At 42.2% G+C, this 24,792-nt stretch overlaps 1 protein-coding gene across 1 annotated transcript in view; it reads left to right on the plus strand.

Moving 5' to 3' along the window:
• The first annotated feature begins 3,963 nt into the window (after nt 1-3,963).
• Nucleotides 3,964-24,792, plus strand: part of LOC110499501 (vesicle transport protein SFT2A) — a 28,946-nt gene continuing 8,117 nt past the window's right edge. Inside the window, exons 1-7 of the mRNA XM_021576633.2 lie at nt 3,964-4,223; nt 5,141-5,227; nt 8,356-8,438; nt 14,330-14,411; nt 14,997-15,032; nt 15,444-15,502; nt 21,780-21,809. Of these exons, the coding sequence (XP_021432308.1) occupies nt 4,158-4,223; nt 5,141-5,227; nt 8,356-8,438; nt 14,330-14,411; nt 14,997-15,032; nt 15,444-15,502; nt 21,780-21,809 (443 nt within the window). The 5' untranslated portion in view covers nt 3,964-4,157. The remainder of the gene's footprint in view (nt 4,224-5,140; nt 5,228-8,355; nt 8,439-14,329; nt 14,412-14,996; nt 15,033-15,443; nt 15,503-21,779; nt 21,810-24,792) is intronic.

Genomic DNA, 24,792 nt, shown 5'->3' on the forward strand with positions numbered 1-24,792 from the left:
AGACCAAATTATTAGGGTGAGGCACGTGGGCTATTAACATCTTACTACACAACATAAACGTAGTATTACTTTCTTAGCTACAGTATACACATCTCGCTGGCATATTACATCATTTATGCAGCAGCCTACAATACATTTTTGGACTCACCTCGTGCTAAACTAAACTCAAATTTTGTCATCAAAGTCTGGCATTCTCTGGATTTATGGTGCTTTCAAGACAACTGGGAACTCTGTGGGGGGGGGGGGGGGGGGGGGGAGAGAGAGAGAGAAGTTGAATCATGATGACGTCAGTTATCTTTAGGTTGTAGCTCTAGAGAAGCCAGAGTTCCCGATTTTACAAATCCGAGTTAGATGAAAGTTCAAAGCGTATTTTCCCAGCCGTAGCTCATTTTTCCCCGAGTTCCCAGTTATCTTGAACTCACTAAAGTCCGATTTTGCAGTTCCGAGTTAAGTTGTTTTGAGCGAGGCACAAATCATGCTTCATTGACAACATGGCCAATGCTGAATGTAATATCATTTTAAACCTTAATCTTAGATTTGGGACCACACAGCCACTCCACTGAATAGCAGGCTAATGATTGCTTTGCAGTGCTTGCAGTTAGCCACTGATTCCTTTCAAACCACTCATTGTTGAATTTTTAGATTTCCAACTTGTGACAAGCTCTGTGACATCACTCGCAGATGTGTGTAGATCCATTTGTGCCATTCCCCTGCACCTTTTTTTTTTCTCCATTGAGTTTAATAACAAAATGACATGCGTCGTTCAGTGGTGGCTTGTTAGCTCTGACCATGACTTACTTCATGTATGTCTAATAGACCCTTATTCCATACGACGGTGGACTCGGTACAGTATTGTACCACAGTTCAACTTCAAACCATGTTTCATAGAGTATAACAGCTTTGAAACAACGGCAGCACAAGGTAACCTACTGGCTAACTACAGTGAGTTGGATGAAGCTGCATCTTCAGTAGTCTCTCTCTCTCAATTTGTCTCTCTCTCTCTCTCTCTCAATCGGTCTCTCTGTCTCTGTCTCTCTCTGTCTCTCTGTCTCCGTCTCTCTCTCTCTGTCTCTCTCTCTCCCTCTCTCTCTCTCTGTCTCTCTCTCTCTCTCCCTCTCTCTCTCTCTGTCTCTCTCTGTCTCTCTCTCTCTCCCTCTCTCTCTCTCTGTCTCTGTCTCTATTTCTCTCTCTCTCTGCTTTCTTTGACATTCTGTCACCACTATAGACCATATCAAAATGTATTGTCAACGCATTGATATCACTTGTAGATACAGTGTAGAATGGTGCAATGACTATCTGTTATGATTAATGAAGTGTTTCCATCGCAGGTTTACATACTGACTTCTCATTTGTCAAAGGCACTTTTTCTCCAGTTCTATAGTGTTTTGTTATTTTTGTGTCGATTTTATATCATCCAATTCTGGTGTTATATTTTACATGTAGCTTGTAAACTGCTCAGCGTTCAAACTTATTTTTACAAAACAGGAGGATGTGCTGCACTTCAGGTTGATAGTATAGTGAACTGAGCACAGCAGGTAAAATGTTTCAGGCATGTGGGTTTAATGACTTCAACACTGAGTAATGGCAGTTCAAGCAGTGGGTTTAATGACTTCAACACTTAGTAAATGGCCCTTGTGCTGTTTTGTTTAATGACTTCAACACTTAGTAAATGGCCCTTGTGCTGTTTTGTTTAATGATTTCAACACTTAGTAAATGGCCCTCATGCTGTTTTGTTTAATGACTTCAACACTTAGTAAATGGCCCTTGTGCTGTTTTGTTTAATGATTTCAACACTTAGTAAATGGCCCTCAAGCTGTGGGTTTAATGACTTCAACACTTAGTAAATGGCCCTCAAGCTGTGGGTTTAATGACTTCAACACTTAGTAAATGGCCCTCAAGCTGTGGGTTTAATGACTTCAACACTTAATAAATGGCCCTCAAGCTGTGGGTTTAATGACTTCAACACTTAGTAAATGGCCCTCAAGCTGTGGGTTTAATGACTTCAACACTTAGTAAATGGCCCTCAAGCTGTGGGTTTAATGACTTCAACACTTAGTAAATGGCCCTCAAGCTGTGGGTTTAATGACTTCAACACTTAATAAATGGCCCTCAAGCTGTGGGTTTAATGACTTCAACACTTAGTAAATGGCCCTCGAGCTGTGGGTTTAATGACTTCAACACTTAGTAAATGGCCCTCAAGCTGTGGGTTTAATGACTTCAACACTTAGTAAATGGCCCTCAAGCTGTGGGTTTAATGACTTCAACACTTAGTAAATGGCCCTCAAGCTATGGGTTTAATGACTTCAACACTTAATAATGGCTCTTGTGCTGCTCCATATGGATAAAGCAGTGCTTCCCAAACTCAGTCCAAGGGGTGCATGTTTTGGTGTTTGTCTTAAGTGGTGAGTTGCGCAGTGGTCTAAGGCACTGCGGCTCCAAGAGGTATCACTGCATCCCCTGGTTCGAATCCAGGCTGCATCACAGCTGGCCGTGATTGGGAGTCCCATAGGGTGGCAGACAATTGGCCCAGTGTCGTCTGGTTTTGGCAGTCATTGTAAGAAGAAGAAGTTGTTCTTAACCAATTTGCCTAGTTACATTACATAAAATTACTCAGTTGATAAATTATCAAAGCTTGATTATTTGAATCAGCTTTGTAGTGCTAGGGCAAAAAACAAAATGTGCAGCCCTTGGGGTCCAGAGGACTGAGTTTGGGAAACACTGGATTAGAGGCACATTTTGTGTGAATTCAAGGCTTTTGGATCTCAAGTCTAAACCTCCTGCACCTACTCATTGGGCTGGTGAGTGTTGAGCCAATATCTTCTCTATCTCCAGACGCGTCTGGCAGTCGGTCCTCTTTTCTTGGTCATATTAATTGTGGTAGAAAATTCCCATGACATTCTGATTCATAATGTAGCTTGATTGTGGCAATGGAACCTTTGGGCTGGCCAGCATAGTGCTCACCAAAATTATAATGACAAACACCAAAGCCCTACTTTCAGAGTTTTACATTTTTGAAACTACTATATCCTATGGGAGCAGCCAGAACATTTTGGATATTGAAGTTGGAAAGGTGTTAAAAAAAAATATATATATATATATATATATATATATGACCTGTTTCCAATCTCACAAATTAGTGAGATTTACTACGAAAAAAAAACAAAATATACCACATTTGTACCCATTGTTGAAATTAGGACAGGGATTGGTGTGTTTTACTGAGCCCAACCCAACTGGAAATGGGCTTTAAGCTTCAACTTCCAAAATCAAGTAATATCAGACTTTCTCTGCATCATTGATCATCAGCTCCCCTGAGAGGTACATTAAGAAAAGTAGGCCATTTGTCAATTCATGTAGTATCCTCGCCATTATGCCTTTTCTACATTTGTCTTTCAGTAAGCAGGAAAGGAGGTTTTTGTGAATTATGCCCACACCAATAAAAAGGCGTATTTTTTTTATTGTATTGGCTGATGTAACCGGATTAAGTTAATGATGATCTGCTCAGACGCCATACTGCGTCCTCCAGCGGGAAAATTCTGAACCCCCCATACAGTGCCCTCCTCCAGCCTTGACAAGATGAAAGGAAATTGGAATTATCAATAAGCACCTAAATGCTTCCATACACCTCTTCCTCTCTGCCTTAACCATAAATGGAAAACACTCTTTTTCGTAGCAAGTTAGGAGAATTTACGCCGAAGGATAGTACAGTTAAAGTAGCAGGTTAGGAGACTGAGGTTAGGGTTAGCGAAAATTCTCTAATAACGTGCTACGAAAATCACTATTCATCGAAGTGGCGTGAAAAAAAAAATATGTCCCGGTCCTGTAACTCTTTCCCTACGGATTTAAACGTCAATTTAAACAGGCAGACGTCAGAATTGGACGTCGCAACGATGCCACTTTCACGTTTCCGATTCACCACTGCCATTCTTGGATCCGTGTAAAATGCAGAGGCCACTTTTCGTGACAGCATATAGACAATAAAACCAAGACTGGTAAGGCTAGCTGCGGTAAAATAAGAACCGGTCTGTTTTGCTGGACGCGCTTCCTGTCAGGTGGTAACACGTAGACACGCCCAATCGGGAAGTCTCCGGAAGTTAGTTAGCTATATCATTTAGCTCCAAACAATATAATACACTTATACATATTTATTGTCAACGATGGACAAGCTTCGTAGTATGATAGGGGGACGAGAAGACAACGAGGAAGCAGGGCTCACGGCGCAGGTAACACAGCATGTTGTTGTACTTTATCTAGGTTTACATTAGCTTGCTAGCTATCTAACTTGCTAAATGCGAAACATTGGCTTTGACATATGAGTCGAGCGGTGTATTTCCGTGGACGATATCAAAGGCATACTTTTCTTGTTCTTAGTCGCCACGAGTATTTAAACTAACACTATACCTTGTCATAATTGATACACATTATGTTGAGTGTATGTCGACTGTGCTGAAATAGTTTGGTGACTAGGTAGTAGGAGTAAAGCCGCGCATGCGCCGATGCTGCTCAGGTGAAAACTAGAGTTTTGACCTTAGAGATCTTAATGAATTGTGTGGCTTTGACAACTAATAATGTCTTATCGTTAATCCTGTGTATTTGTATGCATCACTGCTCCTTTACATGCTTTCATAAGGAGATGGTGGATCATATGAGGTAAGGTTTGTGTTGGAACACTGGTTTTCGTCCACAAGAAGACCGGCTGTATCTAATTCATTCACTTAGTGATACACTTAGTTGAAGACGTGCAGACATTGTGTTTATTTCCCCTTACTAGTAATGCACACTTCAAAAACAGTACATTGGTTCAAAAAACAATGCTACTCCACTGATTTACATTAAAACCACGGCTTTCCTTTTTCTGTCTTGTGTTATCCGATGTCTTGAAACAAATATTGATTAGCGCTGGTGTCATAGAAATTAACCTACGACCCTTGTTTGTTTTTTAACTATGTTGTTTTTGTGTAACTGTTTGTGTAATTGGATGTTTTTGTGTGTACAAAAATGGCCCTTACTTTAACTAACTTTATCTCCTTTGCCACTGGTCAGCATGGTAGAACAATCAGTAGGAAGAGAGACCCTGGGTCTGTGCTTTGGGTCGTTGCCCGTCTTGTCTTGTGACATCCTGCCATTGTTCTCTCCTCAGGTTCTGGATGCCTCGACGCTCAGCTACAGCACCCGGGTGAAGTGGTTCGTCATATGCTTCGCGTCAGGCATCCTGTGCTCCATACTGGTGAGATTTCAGTGTTACTGTGAGTCTAACGGTGCCCTTTTCCCTAATATAGTGCACAATTTTTGACCTGGCCTGTACTCTATAGACCTGTAGATGGGTTGGTTGTTTAGCAACAAAACTGATGCGTGGGACAAAAGAGACAGGGTTTGGCTTAGATTATTGATGGTATATTTTTTTTATTTGTTTAACTAAGCAAATCAGTCAATGACGGCCTAGGAACAGTGGGTTAGCTGCCTTGTTCAGGGGCAGAACGACAGATCTTTAACCTTGTCAGCTCGGGGATTCGATCCATCAACTTTCCGTTTACTAGTCCAACGCTCTAACCACTAGGCTAGCTGCTCCAACCACTAGGCTACCTGCCGCCCCCAATTTAAACTATTTAATTTCTAATGTTTTTATTGAAAACATAAAGTTAGACAATGACTACTTGTCTTTAACAAATACATTGTTACAGTAGTTGACTAGCTAGCTAATTTTTAGCCATATTAGCTTAGACGTGACATCATTCAAAACAAGACATGGCATCAAGAACAAGACTAGCTGGAAGGAGATCACTTACCATTCCCAACATGACAGCGTCTTTGTTATTGTTGCTAGCTATCTGGCCATCCGGAACCATAACAACATACCTTCTGCCGCTTTGGCACGCATCATTTTGGTGACGACGTCAGCTAACCAGCCTATAGGAGCCAGCCCCCCCCCCCCCCCCCCCCCCCCCCCCCCCCCCCCCCCCCCCCCCCCCCCCCCGTCCATATAACCGCATAAATTCTAATCTAAAAGGCCAAACTGATCAGAGATCAATACTACTCTGAGACTGTTTTACAGGCCCTCCTGGCTTGTCTGTCTGAACCACGGCGCTAGTTTCGTGAGTTTGTGTGTTGTTGACATTTTTTTTAGTAAAGCAACTTTGTTCTAGAAAATAGTTATTATTGTTTCACTTTCTGTAATGTTTGGTTGCACATTCCCCCCCCCCCCTTTCCCTTCCAATGCCCACGGCTGTTTCCGTCCACAAAGCACTTTCTTATCAGATTTTCTTCCTCGTGCACACTACAGTATTCTACTTCTGCCATCCACCTCAACAAACAAGTATCTGTCCACATCATGATACCAGTGATGACTGTACTCTGCAGTAAACCACAGCATGATACCAGTGATGACTGTACTCTACAGTAAACCACATCATGATACCAGTACTCTGCAGTAAACCACAGCATGATACCAGTGATGACTGTACTCTGCAGTAAACCACATCATGATACCAGTGATGACTGTACTCTGCAGTAAACCACATCATGATACCAGTGATGACTGTACTCTACAGTAAACCACATCATGATACCAGTGATGACTGTACTCTGCAGTAAACCACAGCATGATACCAGTGATGACTGTACTCTACAGTAAACCACAGCATGATACCAGTGATGACTGTACTCTACAGTAAACCACAGCATGATACCAGTGATGACTGTACTCTACAGTAAACCCCAGCATGATACCAGTGATGACTGTACTCTACAGTAAACCACATCATGATACCAGTGATGACTGTACTCTACAGTAAACCACAGCAGTGTCCTCTATCAAGCCATAAGGTTATTCAGCATTTCCTTGTCCAACCAAGTTAACCTGGAGCTTGTTCTAGAGTCCATTTCCACCGTTGTTTGGACAGCTGGTTGACGTGATTTGTTTACCTTTTCTTATTTCTGTGGGGGATCTCACCCCCATGTGAGTAGGTCCATGAGTTCAGTCTCTGTGTCAGAGAAACAAAAGTAAAACCTTACTCACAGTGGACAGTGCTGCCCACACTGTATCTGCAACTTACCCCTCTGTTAGTGTGGTTATGGGCTGGCCTGCCTACAGAACAGTTGTCTCCTCTGTTAGTGTGGTTATGGGCTGGCCTACAGAAGGATTGTACTGATAACAACTCTGGAGACTGATTATTCACACCGTGTTAACAAAACTGGTAACAGCCATTCATAACAGAGGCCATATATATATATATATATATATATATATTTTTATTTATTTATTTCCCTTTTGTTCATCATTGATTCTACTAGTTCAGGAATGTTCTAACATGAATCATGTATCTGTATTCACCATTAGTCTTTCATTAGGAGATGGATCAGGTCAGGTTGGTGTTAAACACCATGGGTTAATTCCACAAGAACAGAGCCTTTATCTAATAGCCTGCAGCAGGGCTCTCCAACCCTGTTCCTGGAGAGGAACCCTCCTGTAGGTTTACATCAGGGCTCTCCAACCCTGTTCCTGGAGAGGTACCCTCCTGTAGGTTTACATCAGGGCTCTCCAACCCTGTTCCTGGAGAGGTACCCTCCTGTAGGTTTACATCAGGGCTCTCCAACCCTGTTCCTGGAGAGGAACCCTCCTGTAGGTTTACATCAGGGCTCTCCAACCCTGTTCCTGGAGAGGGACCCTCCTGTAGGTTTACATCAGGGCTCTCCAACCCTGTTCCTGGAGAGGTACCCTCCTGTAGGTTTATATCAGGGCTCTCCAACCCTGTTCCTGGAGAGGAACCCTCCTGTAGGTTTATATCAGGGCTCTCCAACCCTGTTCCTGGAGAGGTACCCTCCTGTAGGTTTACATCAGGGCTCTCCAACCCTGTTCCTACAGGAGGGTCCCTCTCCAGGAACAGGGTTGGAGAGCCCTGATATAAACCTACAGGAGGGTCCCTCTCCAGGAACAGGGTTGGAGAGCCCTGGACTATATGATCAACTTTAAAAAAAATTAATTGCTAAATGAGTCAAAGATCCTGTTTTTCTGAACCAGCATGTCCATGTGTAGAAAGTGATATGGTGTTTCACCACTAGGTGGCGATCATGTAACATTGTACGTGTAACATTTCAGGGAACCCTTTTCCTTAGGCCCACAGATCGTTCTTGTTCAAAATAAACAACAAAAGCAATACAAATATTATAATTTTAAATGATTAGACTTCCCTGATATTTATTTACCCAATAGCCTAATTCCAGGTAACATTGATCTAGCGTACCTCTCCTCTTGTCTTCCAGGAGTTTTATAGCTGATCAGACTGCTCATACAAACTGATGGTAGGATGATGCCTAGATGGACGTAGTAATAATTTCATTTTTGTGTGTTTTAACAAGGGCACTGCACTGCTGTTCTTACCCAACGGCACCAAGCTGTTTGCTGTGTTCTACACACTAGGTAACCTTGCTGCACTCTCCAGGTGAGTCTAGTCACTCATTTTGTTCATGGTCTGCTACCAATACCGTTGTTACTACCAGAGCTAGCGACAAAGCTATTTCCAGTACAAGAAATTCAGGAATTAAGCTATACTAAATGCATACTTATTTCATACTTTTTACATTTTTAAAATTACATTACACTTCAATTCTAATTTATTGTGAGGTTATTTCACTGTAAGTTCCCTCCTATCCATTTACAGACACATGGAGTTGTTGGTGTTTTCTAACACCTGTGTGTCGATGTGAATGGTAAATACTACTCCGCTAACGTGATTGATGGGGAGCCTGACCTTTTTTTTGTCCACACTTTACAAATGACCTATCAATTATTGATCTCCTGTCCCCGTCGCTCAGCTTGGAGTGTGCTCAGTAGCAGTCCGTAAAGTAGCTGCCAAAGTCTCATTTCAGTTCATTGTCGAGGGCTGTTCCAAGTCACGGAATTTAGAATTAGAATTCTTTCCCTGTTCTAGAATTAGACTTCTGTCCCTGTTCTAGAATTAGACTTCTGTCCCTGTTCTAGAATTAGACTTCTGTCCCTGTTCTAGAATTATAATTCTGTCCCTGTTCTAGAATTAGACTTCTGTTCTAGATTCAGAATTCTTTCCCTGTTCCCAGCGGTTCTATTTCTATGTTTCAGGTGTCAGTAAGACCACTTGGTTTGTCTGTCATACTATGCAGTAGTTGTTTTAAATGTTGAGATAGAACAGAAGCACGGTGGACGGGTTCCCCATTGAGCTTGGTGTAGTAGTCCTGTGTGGTTCAGCAGGTAAGACACTAACAAGCACCAAGGTCATAGGTTCATTTCCCACAGGGATCACACACACACCATTTTTTTTGTCCCCATGCACTCACTGTACTGTAAGTAAGTTGCTTTGGACACAATGTACAGCTGTCTATGATTCATTGTGGTATAGGGTTTCTATGGTTCAGGACATTTTTGCACAGTTCAGTAATGTCTTTTGATTGAATTCCTGATGATGGAACAGGTATGTTGGGTTTAGTTCTCTATCTAGGAATCAAGAGGGTTTAGTTCTCTATCTAAGAATCAAGAGGGGGTTGAGCTGTCAGATAAATGTATTACACGTGACTCTCTCCAAGATTCGAGTATGTGTGTGTGTGTGTGTGTGTATATATATATATATATATATATATATATATATATATCACACACACCCGATTGGTAGATCGTGTGGTCTACATTTTATCATGAGGTACCCTCTCTCTTTAAGTTTTAGGCCCTAATCTATGGATTTTACATGACCGGCAGGGGTGTAGCCATGGGTGGGCCTTAGATGGCATAGGACCACCCACTTGGCAGCCAGGCACACCCACTGGGGAGCCAGGCCTAGCCAATCAGAAAGAGCCCTTTTGTGAGGAAAAACTAAATTACAGACAGAAATATTCGTCAGGACATTCCTGCAGTCAGCATGCCAATTGCATGCTCCCTGAACTTGAGACATCTGTGGTATTGTGTTGTTGTGACCAAACTGCACATTTTAGAGTGCCTTTTTTCTTGTCCCCAGCACAAGGTGCACCTGTGTAATGATCATGCTGGTTAATCAGCTTATTGATGTGCCACACTTGTCAGGTGGATGTATTTTCTTGGCAAAGGAGAAATGCTCACAAAACAGTGATGTAAACAAAGTTGTGCTCAACAATTGAAAGAGAAAAGCTTTTTGTGATTCAACTCATGAAACATGGGACCAACACTTCTTGCCTGGTTCCTCCCCTCTCTCTTTATTTTTTTTCTCTCCTTATTTGGGAGTGTTTCCATGCCAGTGTGTTTCTACTTGCTGAAATGAATTTGATTGGTTATCACAGACAGGTGTCGCGTCGTCGCAACCTTGTGTGGCTGTGTTTTGACACGCTATCATTTTCCTACCGGACGGTGAACTGTGACATCTCTTTGTGTCGTCCTGTGTTCCCACAGCGAAAGAAAGAAACTGGTTCAGTGTGTCCTAACTCCTGGTTACTGTTCTGAACCACAAACAGTGGTGTCATGTTTACACTGGGCCTTTTCCCCCAAATGGCACCTTATTCCCTATGTAGTGCACTACTTTTGACTAGGGCCCATTGTACACTATGTAGGGAATAGTGTGCCATTTGTAATGCAGACAAGGGCTTTTGTCCACACAGTAACTTGAAGTGCTCAGACCGTCATATTTTAATTTGAGGTCGTGTATTCAGGTAGGCAGGTGTATAAGTAACCATGCGAGGTCGTATATTCAGGTAGGCAGGTGTATAAGTAACCATGCGAGGTCGTATATTCAGGTAGGCAGGTGTATAAGTAACCATGCGAGGTCGTATATTCAGGTAGGCAGGTGTATAAGTAACCATGCGAGGTCGTATATTCAGGTAGGAAGGTGTATAAGTAACCATGCGAGGTCGTATATTCAGGTAGGCAGGTGTATAAGTAACCATGCGTTTCATGTTGCATAATCAATACCAAGGCCCACCAGCCGGTCCCTATAAAACCATTATACAAATACATGTGTCCTGTCTTTGGCATCATTAAACTGAAGACCTATTTTTCAAATAAATTCTAAACAAACTTAATCATGCAACTGTAATTAACTAGGAAGTCGGGGCACCAAGGAAAATATTCAGATTACAAAGTTATAATTTTCCTAATGTAACTTTCAGATATTTTAATATCTGATCAATTAGTCTTCTAATTAATGAATTATTCTTTACCTCACGTTAGTCTCATTCCAAACGGCGTCAATTGTTAGTTATCTGCACGAACCCAGTCTTCACTATGAGTCATCCATACATCAATTGTCTTAAATAATTTATTTACTAACTAAGTAATTCACAGAAATGCACACAAACAAACAAGTAAATATGGTTACAAGAAATGATAGGGGAATGTGCCCTAGTGGGGCAAAACCGGCATGGCGGCTTGGTGGACAAAAGGGAAGTGTGGGTCGACTGAGATGAGACACGACAAAGTTGATAATTATAACAATTGAAATGCTAATCCTTTGCACATGAATGCTCAGTCATTCGGGAATAATTGCAATAAAAATATATATATATTTACGCTCAGTGTGTCGTCATGATCTCTGTTGGAAAGTTTGTTTCTGTTGGAGAGTTTGTCCGCCCTCTCTCTCTCTCTCTCTCTCTGCCGTGGTTAGAATGGATAGTTCAGAGTAACATTCAGCGTTCAGTAACATTCAGTAACATTCAGCGATGTTGTTATAGAATAGATTCGGCGGTTGTCGGGCTTCGCGTTCAATGGTACAGAATTCCTAGCTGCAGACTAGTAATTAATATCAAAGACTTGTTCTTATTCTGTCGGTTCGATAATCTCAGAGTTGAACCACGTGGTATGGTTAAGAATTCAGCAATGGGCTCAAACCTTAGCCCTCTCGTAATTGAGGTAAGCTTGGTCTCTACTTTAACCTTAGCCCGCTCATAATTGAGAGAAGCATGGTCTGAAGATAAATTCCCACGGTGGGAATATTTGGAAGAGCAGAAAGGGGCTGTCCCACGACGCCAGATCAATGTCTGGGCTCATGGGGCCTATGATTTAGTTCAACTCCAAAGGGAATTGGAGTTTCCTTCATTAAACAGTTTTAAAATCACATTAAATAATTTTTGCATAGTTTCATCTTTACTCATTAATTTTATACAACAATTAGATGCAAGCCTCAACTGAGACTCTTGTATAAACAGGGTTATGGTAATGTGGCTGTATTGTGTCTCATGAGTTTCACCAAATTGTACCAAACGGACCAGTTCTTAGCTGGCTACTTCACCGACCGTGTATACTTTCTCCAGAACATTAATATTTTTCAGTTCTCAAGTTCTGTGAGGTTCCTTCCTCTATGAAAACTCACTTGCTCTCTCTATACTGTCTGGCCATGAGGAAGAATCTCCTCCAGGAATGTATGACCTGCCTAACAGAGCCTGGTGTCGGGGGAAGAGAGAGAGGGAGATGGTGCAGAGAGAGGGGGAGGGTGCTCGCTGTACCCAAACAGGGCAACGTCATGACACGTATACAGTTGAAGTCAGAAGTTTACATACCCCTTAGCCAAATACATTTAAACTCAGTTTTACACAATTCCTGACGTTTAATCCTAGTAAAAATTCCCTGTCTTAGGTCAGTTAGGATCACCACTTTATTTTAAGTAATTTAAATATCAGAATAATAGTAGAGAGAACAATTTATTTATTTTGTCACATTCCCAGTGGGTCAGACATTTCCATGCACTCAATTAGTATTTGGTAACATTGCCTTTTTAAATTGATTAACTTTGGTCAAATGTTTCAGTAGCCTTCCACAAGCTTCCCTCAATAAGTTGGGTGAATTTTGTCCCATTCCTCCTGACAGAGCTGGTGTAACTGAGTCAGGTTTGTAGGCCTCCTTGCTCGCACACGCTTTTTCAGTTCTGTCCACACATTATCTATGGGATTGAGGTCAGGGCTTTGTGATGGCCACTCCAATACCTTTGTTGTCCTTAAAGACATTTTGCCACAACTTTGGAAGTGTGCTTGGGGTCATTGTCCATTTGGAAGACCCATTGTGACCAAGCTTTAACTTCCTGACTGATGTCTTGAGATGTTGCTTCAATATATCCACATAATTTTCTTTCCTCATGATGCCATCTATTTTGTGAAGTGCACCAGTCCCTCCTGCAGCAAAGCACCCCCACAACATGATGCTGCCACTCCTGTGCTTCACGGTTGGTATGGTGTTCTTCGGCTTGCAAGCCTCCCTCTTTATCCTCCAAACATAACGATGGTCATTATGGCTAAACAGTTCTATTTTTGTTTCATCAGACCAGAGGACATTTCTCCAAAAAGTACAATCTTTGTCCCCATGTGCAGTTGCAAACCGTAGTTTGGCTTTTTTATGACGGTTTTGGAGCAGTGGCTTCTTCCTTGCTGAGCGGCCTTTCAGGTTATGTCGATATAGGACTAGTTTTACAGTCGATATAGATACTTTTGTACCTGTTTCCTCCAGCATCTTCACAAGGTCCTTTGCTGTTGTTCTGGGATTGATTTGCACTTTTCGCACAAAAGTACGTTCAACTCTAGGAGACAGAACGCGTCTCCTTCCTGAGTGGTATGACGGCTGCGTGGTCCCATGGTGTTTATACTTGCGTACTATTGTTTGTACAGATGAACGTGGTACCTTCAGGTATTTGGAAATTGCTCCCAAGGATGAACCAGACTTGTGGAGGTCTACAATTTTTTTCTGAGGTCTTGGCTGATTTCCCCATGATGTCAAGCAAAGAGGCACTGAGTTTGAAGGTAGGCCTTGAAATACATCCACAGGTACACCTCCAATTGACTTAAATGGTGTCAATTAGCCTATCAGAAGCTTCTAAATCCATGACATAATTTTCTGAAATTTTCCAAGTTTTTTAAAGGCACAGTCAATGTAGTGTATGTAAACTTTTGACCCACTGGAATTGTGAAACAGTGAATTATAAGTGAAATCTGTCTTAATAAACAAATGTTGAAAAAATTACTTGTACCCTTATACCCTGATGAAGACAGCTTGGCTGTCGAAATGTTGGAAATTCAATTTTTGCATCTGAGCTCCTAGAGTGTGCGGCTCTCTTTTTATTTTCAAGGAAAAATGACTTGTGTCATGCACAAAGTAGATGTCCTAACCGACTTGCCAAAACTATTTTTGTGGGGAAAAGCTCATTCTAATTGGCTGGGCCTGGCTCCCCAGGGGCTGGGCCTGGCTCCCCAGTGGCTGGGCCAACCATGTCTACTCCCCTACCCAGTCATCTTTTGATCAGTATGTAGTCGTCTTTCCAACTTTATAAATCATAGATATTCAAATCCATGTGACATTATTTCTACGATAAAAAATGACAAAGAAACGGTGTGTTTTCCCTTCGTGTGTCTACAGCACCTGTTTCCTGATGGGACCTCTGAAGCAGCTGAAGAGAATGTTTGAGCCCACCAGACTGATAGCCACCTGTGTTATGCTGGTAACTCGCTACTGTACTCTAATGTCCTAGTCAACTAATGTAAATTAAACAACCAAGATAATGAAATACATTATAATAATAATAATATTAAATATGAATACCTACTGTACTCTATGTATCGTAAACGATTAGACTTTATTTGACATGGTAAAAATACATAATACACACACACACACACACAAGTGTAATGTCCTAGTCAACTAAAGTAAGTTAAACAACCACATATATCACAATCATTGCAAGTAGTCCCATAACTGAGGGATGTGGCTGGATCGATGTTGCTAAGCGCTAGGCATTTCTTAAATTAGTCTATATTTGTCAAAAATGAATTGATAAATATTATTTTAAATGACACAACAACAATGTGTCTGTTAAATATTACATAGCATTTTTTTTGGGGGGGGGGCGGCGTTTTCACTAAAGCGGATTTCAATCTTTTAAAGTTAATCTGCCTTTAAGGCACAACGCTGAGTGGTAATCTGAAGTAAATCCCTCCACAGAAGATTAATCAGATAATTCATTAATTGAATCAATATTTTTTTTAAAAAGTTGTTTTAATTAATTTTTTCCTCTTTCTGCCTCCAGCTCTGTCTCATTTTGACTCTTTGTGCAGTTTTCTGGGTAAGTATCTGAAAGCCTCTGAAACAGTAGCTTACATCGTGACCTTATGGCAGCGTTTCCCCAAACTCATTTTTAGGGGTCCCCACTGGGGGGCAGAAATGTGTGTGTGTGTATATATATATATATTATTTGTTGTTGCCGTAGCACTACACAGCTGATCCAAATCAAATTGTATTTGTCACATACACGTGGTTAACAGATGTTAATGCAGTGTAGCGTAGTGTAGCGAAATGCTTGTAAATTAAAGCTTGACGATGAATTGATTTATTTAAATCATCTGTGTAGTACTACCCCCCCCCCCCCCAAAAATGTGCACTCCTTGGGAACCCCAGGACTGAGTTGGGGGGGGGGGACACACTGGCCTAATGCGCTATAACAAATTTACAACACCGTTCTCTCTGTTCTCTGTAGTGGGGAAAGAAGGGGTTGGCCATCATCTTCTGCATTCTACAGTTCTTGGCTATGACATGGTAGGTAACACTCCACTTACATTCTACAGTTCTTGGCTATGACATGGTAGGTAACACTCCACTTACATTCTACAGTTCTTGGCTATGACATGGTAGGTAAACACTCCACTTACATTCTACAGTTCTTGGCTATGACATGGTAGGTAACACTCCACTTACATTCTACAGTTCTTGGCTATGACATGGTAGGTAACACTCCACTTACATTCTACAGTTCTTGGCTATGACATGGTAGGTAAACACTCCACTTACTGTGCAATTTAGGCCTAGATTCAATCCGTGTATGTCGTCTCAATCGGACGTTACGAATTGCGGATGTATATTTGTTGTTGTTGTTGCTCGTATTACTATCCTTCTACCTTCCTAAAATACCTCCTATTTTGTGACGACTGATGAGTCATCTCCTTCAGTGTCAAACTAGGCTTGAAACAGTGTTGACAGTCATTGATCTACAAGTCATTTTGCATGCCTAACTAACAGCCCCAGGGAATATCAGTCATTTTGCATGCCTAACTAACAGCCCCAGGGAATAGCAGTCATTTTGCATGACGAACAGCCCCAGGGAATATCAGTCCTTTTGAATGCCTAACTAACAACCCCAGGGAATATCAGTCCTTTTGCATGCCTAACTAACAGCCCCAGGGAGTATCAGTCCTTTTGCATGCCTAACTAACAGCCCCAGGGTATATCAGTCCTTTTGCATGCCTAACTAACAGCCCCAGGGAATATCAGTCCTTTTGCATGCCTAACTAACAGCCCCAGGGAATATCAGTCATTTTGCATGCCTAACTAACAGCCCCAGGGTATATCAGTCCTTTTGCATGCCTAACTAACAGCCCCAGGGAATATCAGTCCTTTTGCATGCCTAACTAACAGCCCCAGGGAGTATCAGTCCTTTTGCATGCCTAACTAACAGCCCCAGGGTATATCAGTCCTTTTGCATGCCTAACTAACAGCCCCAGGGAATATCAGTCCTTTTGCATGCCTAACTAACAACCCCAGGGAATATCAGTCATTTTGCATGCCTAACTAACAGCCCCAGGGAATATCAGTCATTTTGCATGCCTAACTAACAACCCCAGGGAATATCAGTCATTTTGCATGCCTAACAACCCCAGGGAGTATCAGGAGCCTCGTGACAGTCTGTAGATGTGCCCAGCTTTGCGCGCTGACCAACACGAGCTAGGCACCCTGTTCCTGATCTTCGCACTGATCTGCACTTGACATCCAACAGCATTCAAATTCTACAATGGCTTACGTGATATTAGGCTTTATTAGTTGGGTGACAACCTATGTAATTTGCTATGTTTAAAATTTGTAAAAAAAAAATATATATATATATATTTTTTTAAATATATGCGCTGTTGAAAATGGTATTTTACTGGAATGAAAGTAAGCAAAAGGAGACTGTACTCATCTGGATATAACCTGCCTGCTGAAAGAGGGCTTACAATATATATATATTTGTTTGTTCACCATCATCAGCAATGGTTTTGCTTTAAAACAATCCTTGTACAGTATATGGTCATTTTAAATAAACAGGCTTTAACTTGATCACTTCATAACGAGGAATCACTTCTGCGAGACTCACTGTATGGCCAAAGTGGGAGGGGGGGAAAAACTAGAAGCGTTTTTTTTATGGATGTACTGACAAAGATGCTTGTCTCTACGCCCTAACAATGGCAGTCGTTGTCCACAAAGCGGCACGGAGGGCTCTCAACAATCATTCTCTTTGGGTTGGTGGATACATCTCATTTATTTGAATATTTAAAAGATATATATATATTTATATTTGTTGAGGATTGTCGACATCATCAACCACCTGTATTCAATGGAGCGAGATGCTTTACCTCTACCCAATGAATACCTCTACCCAATGAATATCTCTACCCAATGAATATCTCTACCCAATGAATACCTCTACCCAATGAATACCTCTACCCAATGAATACCTCTACCCAATGAATACCTCTACCCAATGAATACCTCTACCCAATGAATACCTCTACCCAATGAATACCTCTACCCAATGAATACCTATACCCGTGAATATCTATACCCATGAATACCTATACCCATGAATATCTATAGCCATCTCGAGACAAATCCAAAATCCAGTTTTTGTTAAAGTTGACCGGGGTGTCATGTCCTACTTATATCAGTATACTCATAACAACCTAAGCATTCAGAATCTTCGATTTATAAACCTCACGTAGAAAATAGGCCACTCCTCTTCTTTCATTTTTTTTTTTTGGACCAGATTGGACACTCATTGACCTCCCTATATAAAAACTCTTGGCTTGGTGAGCAAAAGAAACAACCCCACCTGCTGGGGAAGACCTCGCTACTCTTCCTCTCTGTTAAAAATGGTCAAAACCATTCGATTCTGAGATGGGGATTAATGTGCTTCATTTTAAGAAGTTATTTGGCCGGCTTTAGTTGTGATACAAACCTTATCAAAACATACAGGCATATGGACTAGGCTACATGAGGTGTGCGTCTATGATTTACCATACTGGACACAAGCTGGGCATCATTCACAGGTGATGATATTTCATTACACAAATGACAGGCTACTATTGTCACCAATCAGACTATTCTTGATTTAATGTTGTCTTTGAATTTTTATAATTTATTATAACCAGCCCAAGGGCACAACGGCCACAAAAGGCATGGCTCTTTTGTTTGGGGGGGGGGTGTTTACGGCCACATAAAGGGGATGCTGCCTTAGTACATTTGCATGATATCATAACATCACCACACACCTGTATTCTATTAGTCCCTTACCACCTGACTGCCCTAGAGACCACCTGACTGCCCTAGAGACCACCTGACTGCCCTAGAGACCACCTGACTGCCCTAGAGACCACCTGACTGCCCTAGAGACCACCTGACTGCCCTAGAGACCACCTGACTGCCCTGGAGACCACCTGGCTGCCCTGGATACCACCTGGCTGCCCTGGATACCACCTGGCTGCCCTGGATACCACCTGGCTGCCCTGGATACCACCTGGCTGCCCTGGATACCACCTGGCTGCCCTGGATACCACCTGGCTGCCCTGGATACCACCTGGCTGCCCTGGATACCACCTGGCTGCCCTGGATCGTTGACTGTTATCCTTTTTTGAGTTGAGCTCAGCCACTACAAAGTAGAACACCAGCTGTTACTGTCTTATTTCTCTAACTCCGCCTACATCCTACAGTTTCGACGATTTTATGTACAATTTGGCCATCGTAAGAATGGTTTTTTGTTGTTTTGTTTACAGATCAAAATAATTATTTTATAGATGAAACAATGTTATTATAGTATATGCTGTGATAGTCTTATCAGGAGGAGATGGGGATAGATGGACAGAGCTCTTATACTTCATTAGATGTATGGTCTTCTCAATACTACTCTGATTAGAATGTCGTTGTATAGTCTCTCAGCTGGACAGACACTCGCTGTGTTGTATAGTCTGTCAGCTGGACGGACACTCGCTGTGTTGTATAGTCTGTCAGCTGGACGGACACTCGCTGTGTTGTATAGTCTGTCAGCTGGACGGACACTCGCTGTGTTGTATAGTCTGTCAGCTGGACGGACACTCGCTGTGTTGTATAGTCTGTCAGCTGGACGGACACTCGCTGTGTTGTATAGTCTGTCAGCTGGACGGACACTCGCTGTGTTGTATAGTCTGTCAGCTGGACGGACACTCGCTGTGTTGTATAGTCTGTCAGCTGGACGGACACTCGCTGTGTTGTATAGTCTGTCAGCTGGACGGACACTCGCTGTGTTGTATAGTCTGTCAGCTGGACGGACACTCGCTGTGTTGTATCGTCTCTCAGCTGGACGGACACTCGCTGTGTTGTATCGTCTCTCAGCTGGACGGACACTCGCTGTGTTGTATTGTCTGTCAGCTGGACACTCGCTGTGTTGTATAGTCTCTCAGCTGGACAGACACTCGCTGTGAGACCCCTAAGACAGCGCTACAGGGAGACAGGACAGACAGCTGATCGTCCTCGCATTGGCAGACCACGTGTAGCAACACCTGCACAGGATTGGTACAACCGAACATCACACCTGCGGGACAGGTACAGGATGGCAACAACAACTGCCCGAGTTACACCAGGAACGCACAATCCCTCCATCAGTGCTCAGACAGTCCGCAATAGGCTGAGAGAGGCTGGACTGAGGGCTTGTAGGCCTGTTGTAAGGCAGGTCCTCACCAGACATCACCGGCAACAACGTCGCCTATGGGCACAAACCCACCGTCGCTGGACCAGACAGGATTGGCAAAAAAGTGCTCTTCACTGACGAGACGCGGTTTTGTCTCACCTGGGGTGATGATCGGATTCGCGTTTATGGTCGATGGAATAAGCGTTACACCGAGGCCTGTACTCTGGAGCGGGATCGATTTGGAGGTGGAGGGTCTGTCATGGTCTGGGGCGGTGTGTCACAGCATCATCGGACTTAGCTTGTTGTCATTGCAGGCAATCTCAACTGTCCACGTTACAGGGAAGACATCATCATCCCTCGTGGTACCCTTCTTGCAGGCTCATCCTGACATGACCCTCCAGCATGACAATGCCACCAGCCATACTGCACCTTCTGTGCGTGATTTCCTGCAGACAGGAATGTCAGTGTTCTGCCATGGCCAGCGAAGAGCCCGGATCTCAATCCCATTGAGCACGTCTGGGACCTGTTGGATCGGAGGGTGAGGACTAGGGCCATTCCCCCCTGAAATGTCTGGGAACTTGAAGGTGTCTCGGTGGAAGAGTGGGGTAACATCTTACAGCAAGAACTGTCAAATCTGGTGCAGTCCATGAGGAGGAGATGCACTGCAGTACTTAATGCAGCTGGTGGCCACACCAGATACTGACTGTTACTTTTGATTTTGACCCCCCTTTGTTCAGGGACAAAAAAATCAAAATAACTTCACAGATCTTCGTTTAAACACTGTTTCCCATGCTTGTTCAATGAACCATAAACAATTGATGAACATGCACCTGTGGAACGGTCGTTAAGACACTAACAGCTTACATCGTTTTAACACTGTTAGTCACACGTCTGTGGAACTTGTTCAGTTTATGTCTCAGTTGTTGAATCTTGTCATGTTCATATAAATATTTACACATGTTAAGTTTGCTGAAAATAAACGCAGTTGACATTGAGAGGACATTTCTTTTTGTTTTTGCTGAGTTTATATGGATATAATATTTATATTGACTCCACCTATTTTTATCTATGTCACGGGAAAGACTCCCATTTATGGAAGATTAATTTTCTAACATTTTCATGCCGATTTTTACATTCCTCTCGTCATGCTTCACAACATAATCTGTATAATACTGATCACACCTCTGGATAAATGTAGCGATGACGTTAACATGGATTATTACAGACTAACTCAATCGGTCTCCAGATTGACTTGCTGGTCTCGGGAGCAGCAGCACGTTGTTAAGTCTTTGTTATCCTACCTCGGGTATCCTCACTTGCACTCCATGAGCCTAGGCCTATAATATAGGTTACCTGTATATTATACCTGTATATTATAATATAGGTTACCTGATAGTATACCTACCTGTATGTTATAATATAGGCTACCTGATACTATACCTGTATATTATAATATAGGTTACCTGATAGTATACCTGTATAATATAGTATACCTGTATATTATAATATATTATACCTGTATATTATAATATAGGTTACCTGATAATATACCTGTATAATATAGTATAACTGTATATTATAATATATTATACCTGATAGTATACCTGTATAATATAGTATACCTGTATATTATAATATATTATACCTGTATATTATAATATAGGTTACCTGATAGTATACCTGTATATTATAATATAGGTTACCTGATAGTATACCTGTATAATATAGTATACCTGTATATTATAATATATTATACCTGTATATTATAATATAGGTTACTTGATAGTATACCTGTATAATATAGTATACCTGTATATTATAATATATTATACCTGATAGTATACCTGTATAATATAGTATACCTGTATATTATAATATATTATACCTGTATATTATAATATAGGTTACCTGATAGTATACCTGTATATTATAATATAGGCTACCTGATACTATACCTGTATGTTATAATATACGCTACCTGATACTATACCTGTATATTATGCTATAGGTTACCTGATAATGTACCTGTATAATATTACGCTACCTGATAATGTACTATACTTGGATGGTTCACCTGTATGGTGTTTATACTCAGTCTGTTTTTCTTGTTTTCTCTTTCAGGTACAGCATCTCTTACATTCCATTTGCCAGGTAAGAGGATTGTTTCAAACTACAGGACATTAACCCTTTTGTGGATCCAGTTAGTCTAACCAACGTAACCTAATGAGTCTAACTTAACCTAATGAGTCTAACCAACGTAACCTAATGAGTCTAACCAACGTAACCTAATGAGTCTAACCAACGTAACCTAATGAGTCTGACCAACTTAACCTAATGAGTCTAACCAACGTAACCTAATGAGTCTAACCAACGTAACCTAATGAGTCTAACCAACGTAACCTAATGAGTCTAACCAACGTAACCTAATGAGTCTAACCAACTCAACCTAATGAGTCTAACCAACTTAACCTTATCTGGTGTGATTTGTGGAACCCAGGGCCTTGACTGCCACCACCCTGTGCCCTATGGGCTAGGTTTGGATCAATGGGGGGGGGGGGGGGGGGTATATATATTAGGTTTCGACATTGTGTAAAAGCACTATTTTTCCTATTGAGATGCATTACATTGAACATTGTAACACTGTAAAAAAAGTCAGGTTTGTGACGATGTCGTGCAAGAGATCTGTGGTTCGTTCATTCGTGTGATCATCGACTTCCTGAAGGAGATTTCCCCTGTCCTTTCCTTCTCTGCTTCCAGACGTGTGAATATAGTGGTAAAAGTTACCAGTTTGTTAACATCAAAATAACAAGTCGTTTTAGAACGGCCCACGGCAATGTTTATGAATGTCAAATCTGGTTCCTGGCTGATCCGCTATTGGAAGAAAAAAAATGTACTATGGGTCAGATCTATAGAAGGAAGTCGTTGTAGTAATGGTGAGCCTGTACTAAGGGAAGGAAGCCGTTCTAGTAATGGTGAGCCTGTGCTAAGGGAAGGAAGCCGTTGTAGTAATGGTGAGCCTGTACTAAGGGAAGGAAGCCGTTCTAGTAATGGTGAGCCTGTGCTAAGGGAAGGAAGTCGCTGTATTAATGGTGAGCCTGTACTAAGGGAGGAAGTCTCTGTAGTAATGGTGAGCCTGTACTAAGGGAGGAAGTCTCTGTAGTAATGGTGAGCCTGTACTAAGGGAAGGAAGTCGCTGTATTAATGGTGAGCCTGTGCTAAGGGAAGGAAGTCGCTGTATTAATGGTGAGCCTGTACTAAGGGAGGAAGTCTCTGTAGTAATGGTGAGCCTGTACTAAGGGAGGAAGTCTGTAGTAATGGTGAGCCTGTGCTAAGGGAAGGAAGTCGCTGTATTAATGGTGAGCCTGTACTAAGGGAGGAGGTCGTTGTAGTAATGGTGAGCCTGTACTAAGGGAAGGAAGTCGCTGTATTAATGGTGAGCCTGTACTAAGGGAGGAAGTCTCTGTAGTAATGGTGAGCCTGTACTAAGGGAAGGAAGTCGCTGTAGTAATGGTGAGCCTGTGCTATGGGTCAGATCTATAGAAGGAAGTTGTTGTAGTAATGGTGAGCCTGTACTAAGGGAAGGAGGTCGTTGTAGTAATGGTGAGCCTGTACTAAGGGAAGGAGGTCGTTGTAGTAATGGTGAGCCTGTACTAAGGGAAGGAAGTCGTTGTAGTAATGGTGAGCCTGTACTAAGGGAAGGAAACCGCTGTAGTAATGGTCCAACCAATGGCGCTATTGAATCTGCACTCACTACTTTCTCCAGGACACCGGGGAAACAACGGTACAACAACGCTTTATCAGTACTAGATTTGTTTTGGCTCACAGGGCTCCAAAAATAAAACTAATGGTCGCACAGCAAAATATTTTGATGCGACCACATTGGTCGCACTTTAGAGCCCTGGGTTCTATGTTCTAGTGTGTGTGTGTGTGTGTGTGTGTGTGTGAGATTTCAGTTGGCACGTTCTTTAGTTGACACAAACCTCATGGACAAGGTTAAAGGTCAACTGCCCCTTAAGCCGTTTAAAAACAGAGAAGTTGGTTCATTGTGGCATCGATATGAGTGGGGGGTGGGGGGGGGCCCTTGCTGCTGCTAAGCATTTCTTAATGTTCATTCAGTTTCTAAACCCAGAGCTGCAGTTTGGCGCCAGACAACCGATAGTCACGACGACGTGTTTCTACGCGTACGCTTAGCTGGCCAACGTCGCCATGACATCGCCTACAAGAGTGATCGGAGATTTCTATTGGAGAAGCAGTTTTAACCCATCTTCAAAATGAGGCCGCCGAAATAATAAGGAAGTGCAGTCGCCCTTTTAAGGAATAATGACAATCTCAGAGACACGCACAGATTTATATCTTTGAGAGCAGCAGTCGTCCATCGACAAATGGCAGAGTGCCAACTGAACTAAGTACACACACACACACACACACACACACACACACACACACACACACTGGTCCCTGAATGAAAACATGTTTTTATTTACTTCTAAACACCCCACTGTTTGGTTCCACCATATGTTGCTTAATCCCCTCTAGGAGGTGTCCCAAATGGAAGTCTATTCTCTACATCATGCACTACTTTAGACCAGTAACCTCATGGGCCTGCTTATGGGCCCTGGTCAAAAGTAGTGCACTATATAGGGAATAGGGTGCCATTTTGAACACAGCCCAAAGCCCTAACCCTTACGGAGCTCACCATACAGAGCCATGCAAATGGCAGCTCACTCACCCCGCCCTCTCCAAATCAAATGTTATTTGTCAGGTGTAGACCTTACTGTGAAATGACTTACTTACAAGCCTTTAATTAACCAACAATGCAGTTCAAGAAATAGAGTTTGCTAAATATTTAATAAATAATCTAAAGTAATACAAAAAATGTAATCAGAAAGTAACACACGACACGACACGTCACGTCACGTCACGTCACGTACCGGTACCGAGTCATTGTGCTGGGGTACAGGTTAGTCGAGGTAATTTGAAAAGTGACTCTGCGTAGATGATAAACAGCGAGCAGTGTAAAAACAAAAGAATGGGGTCAATGTAAATAGTCAAGGTGGCCAGCTATTGGTTTGTTCTCACCCACCCTTCCCTGCTCCAGGCTTCCAGTTTTTGAAAACTGGCTAATATGTCGTTT

Source organism: Oncorhynchus mykiss, chromosome 20 (assembly GCF_013265735.2).
Source record: "Oncorhynchus mykiss isolate Arlee chromosome 20, USDA_OmykA_1.1, whole genome shotgun sequence".
Classification (NCBI taxonomy): domain Eukaryota; kingdom Metazoa; phylum Chordata; class Actinopteri; order Salmoniformes; family Salmonidae; genus Oncorhynchus; species Oncorhynchus mykiss.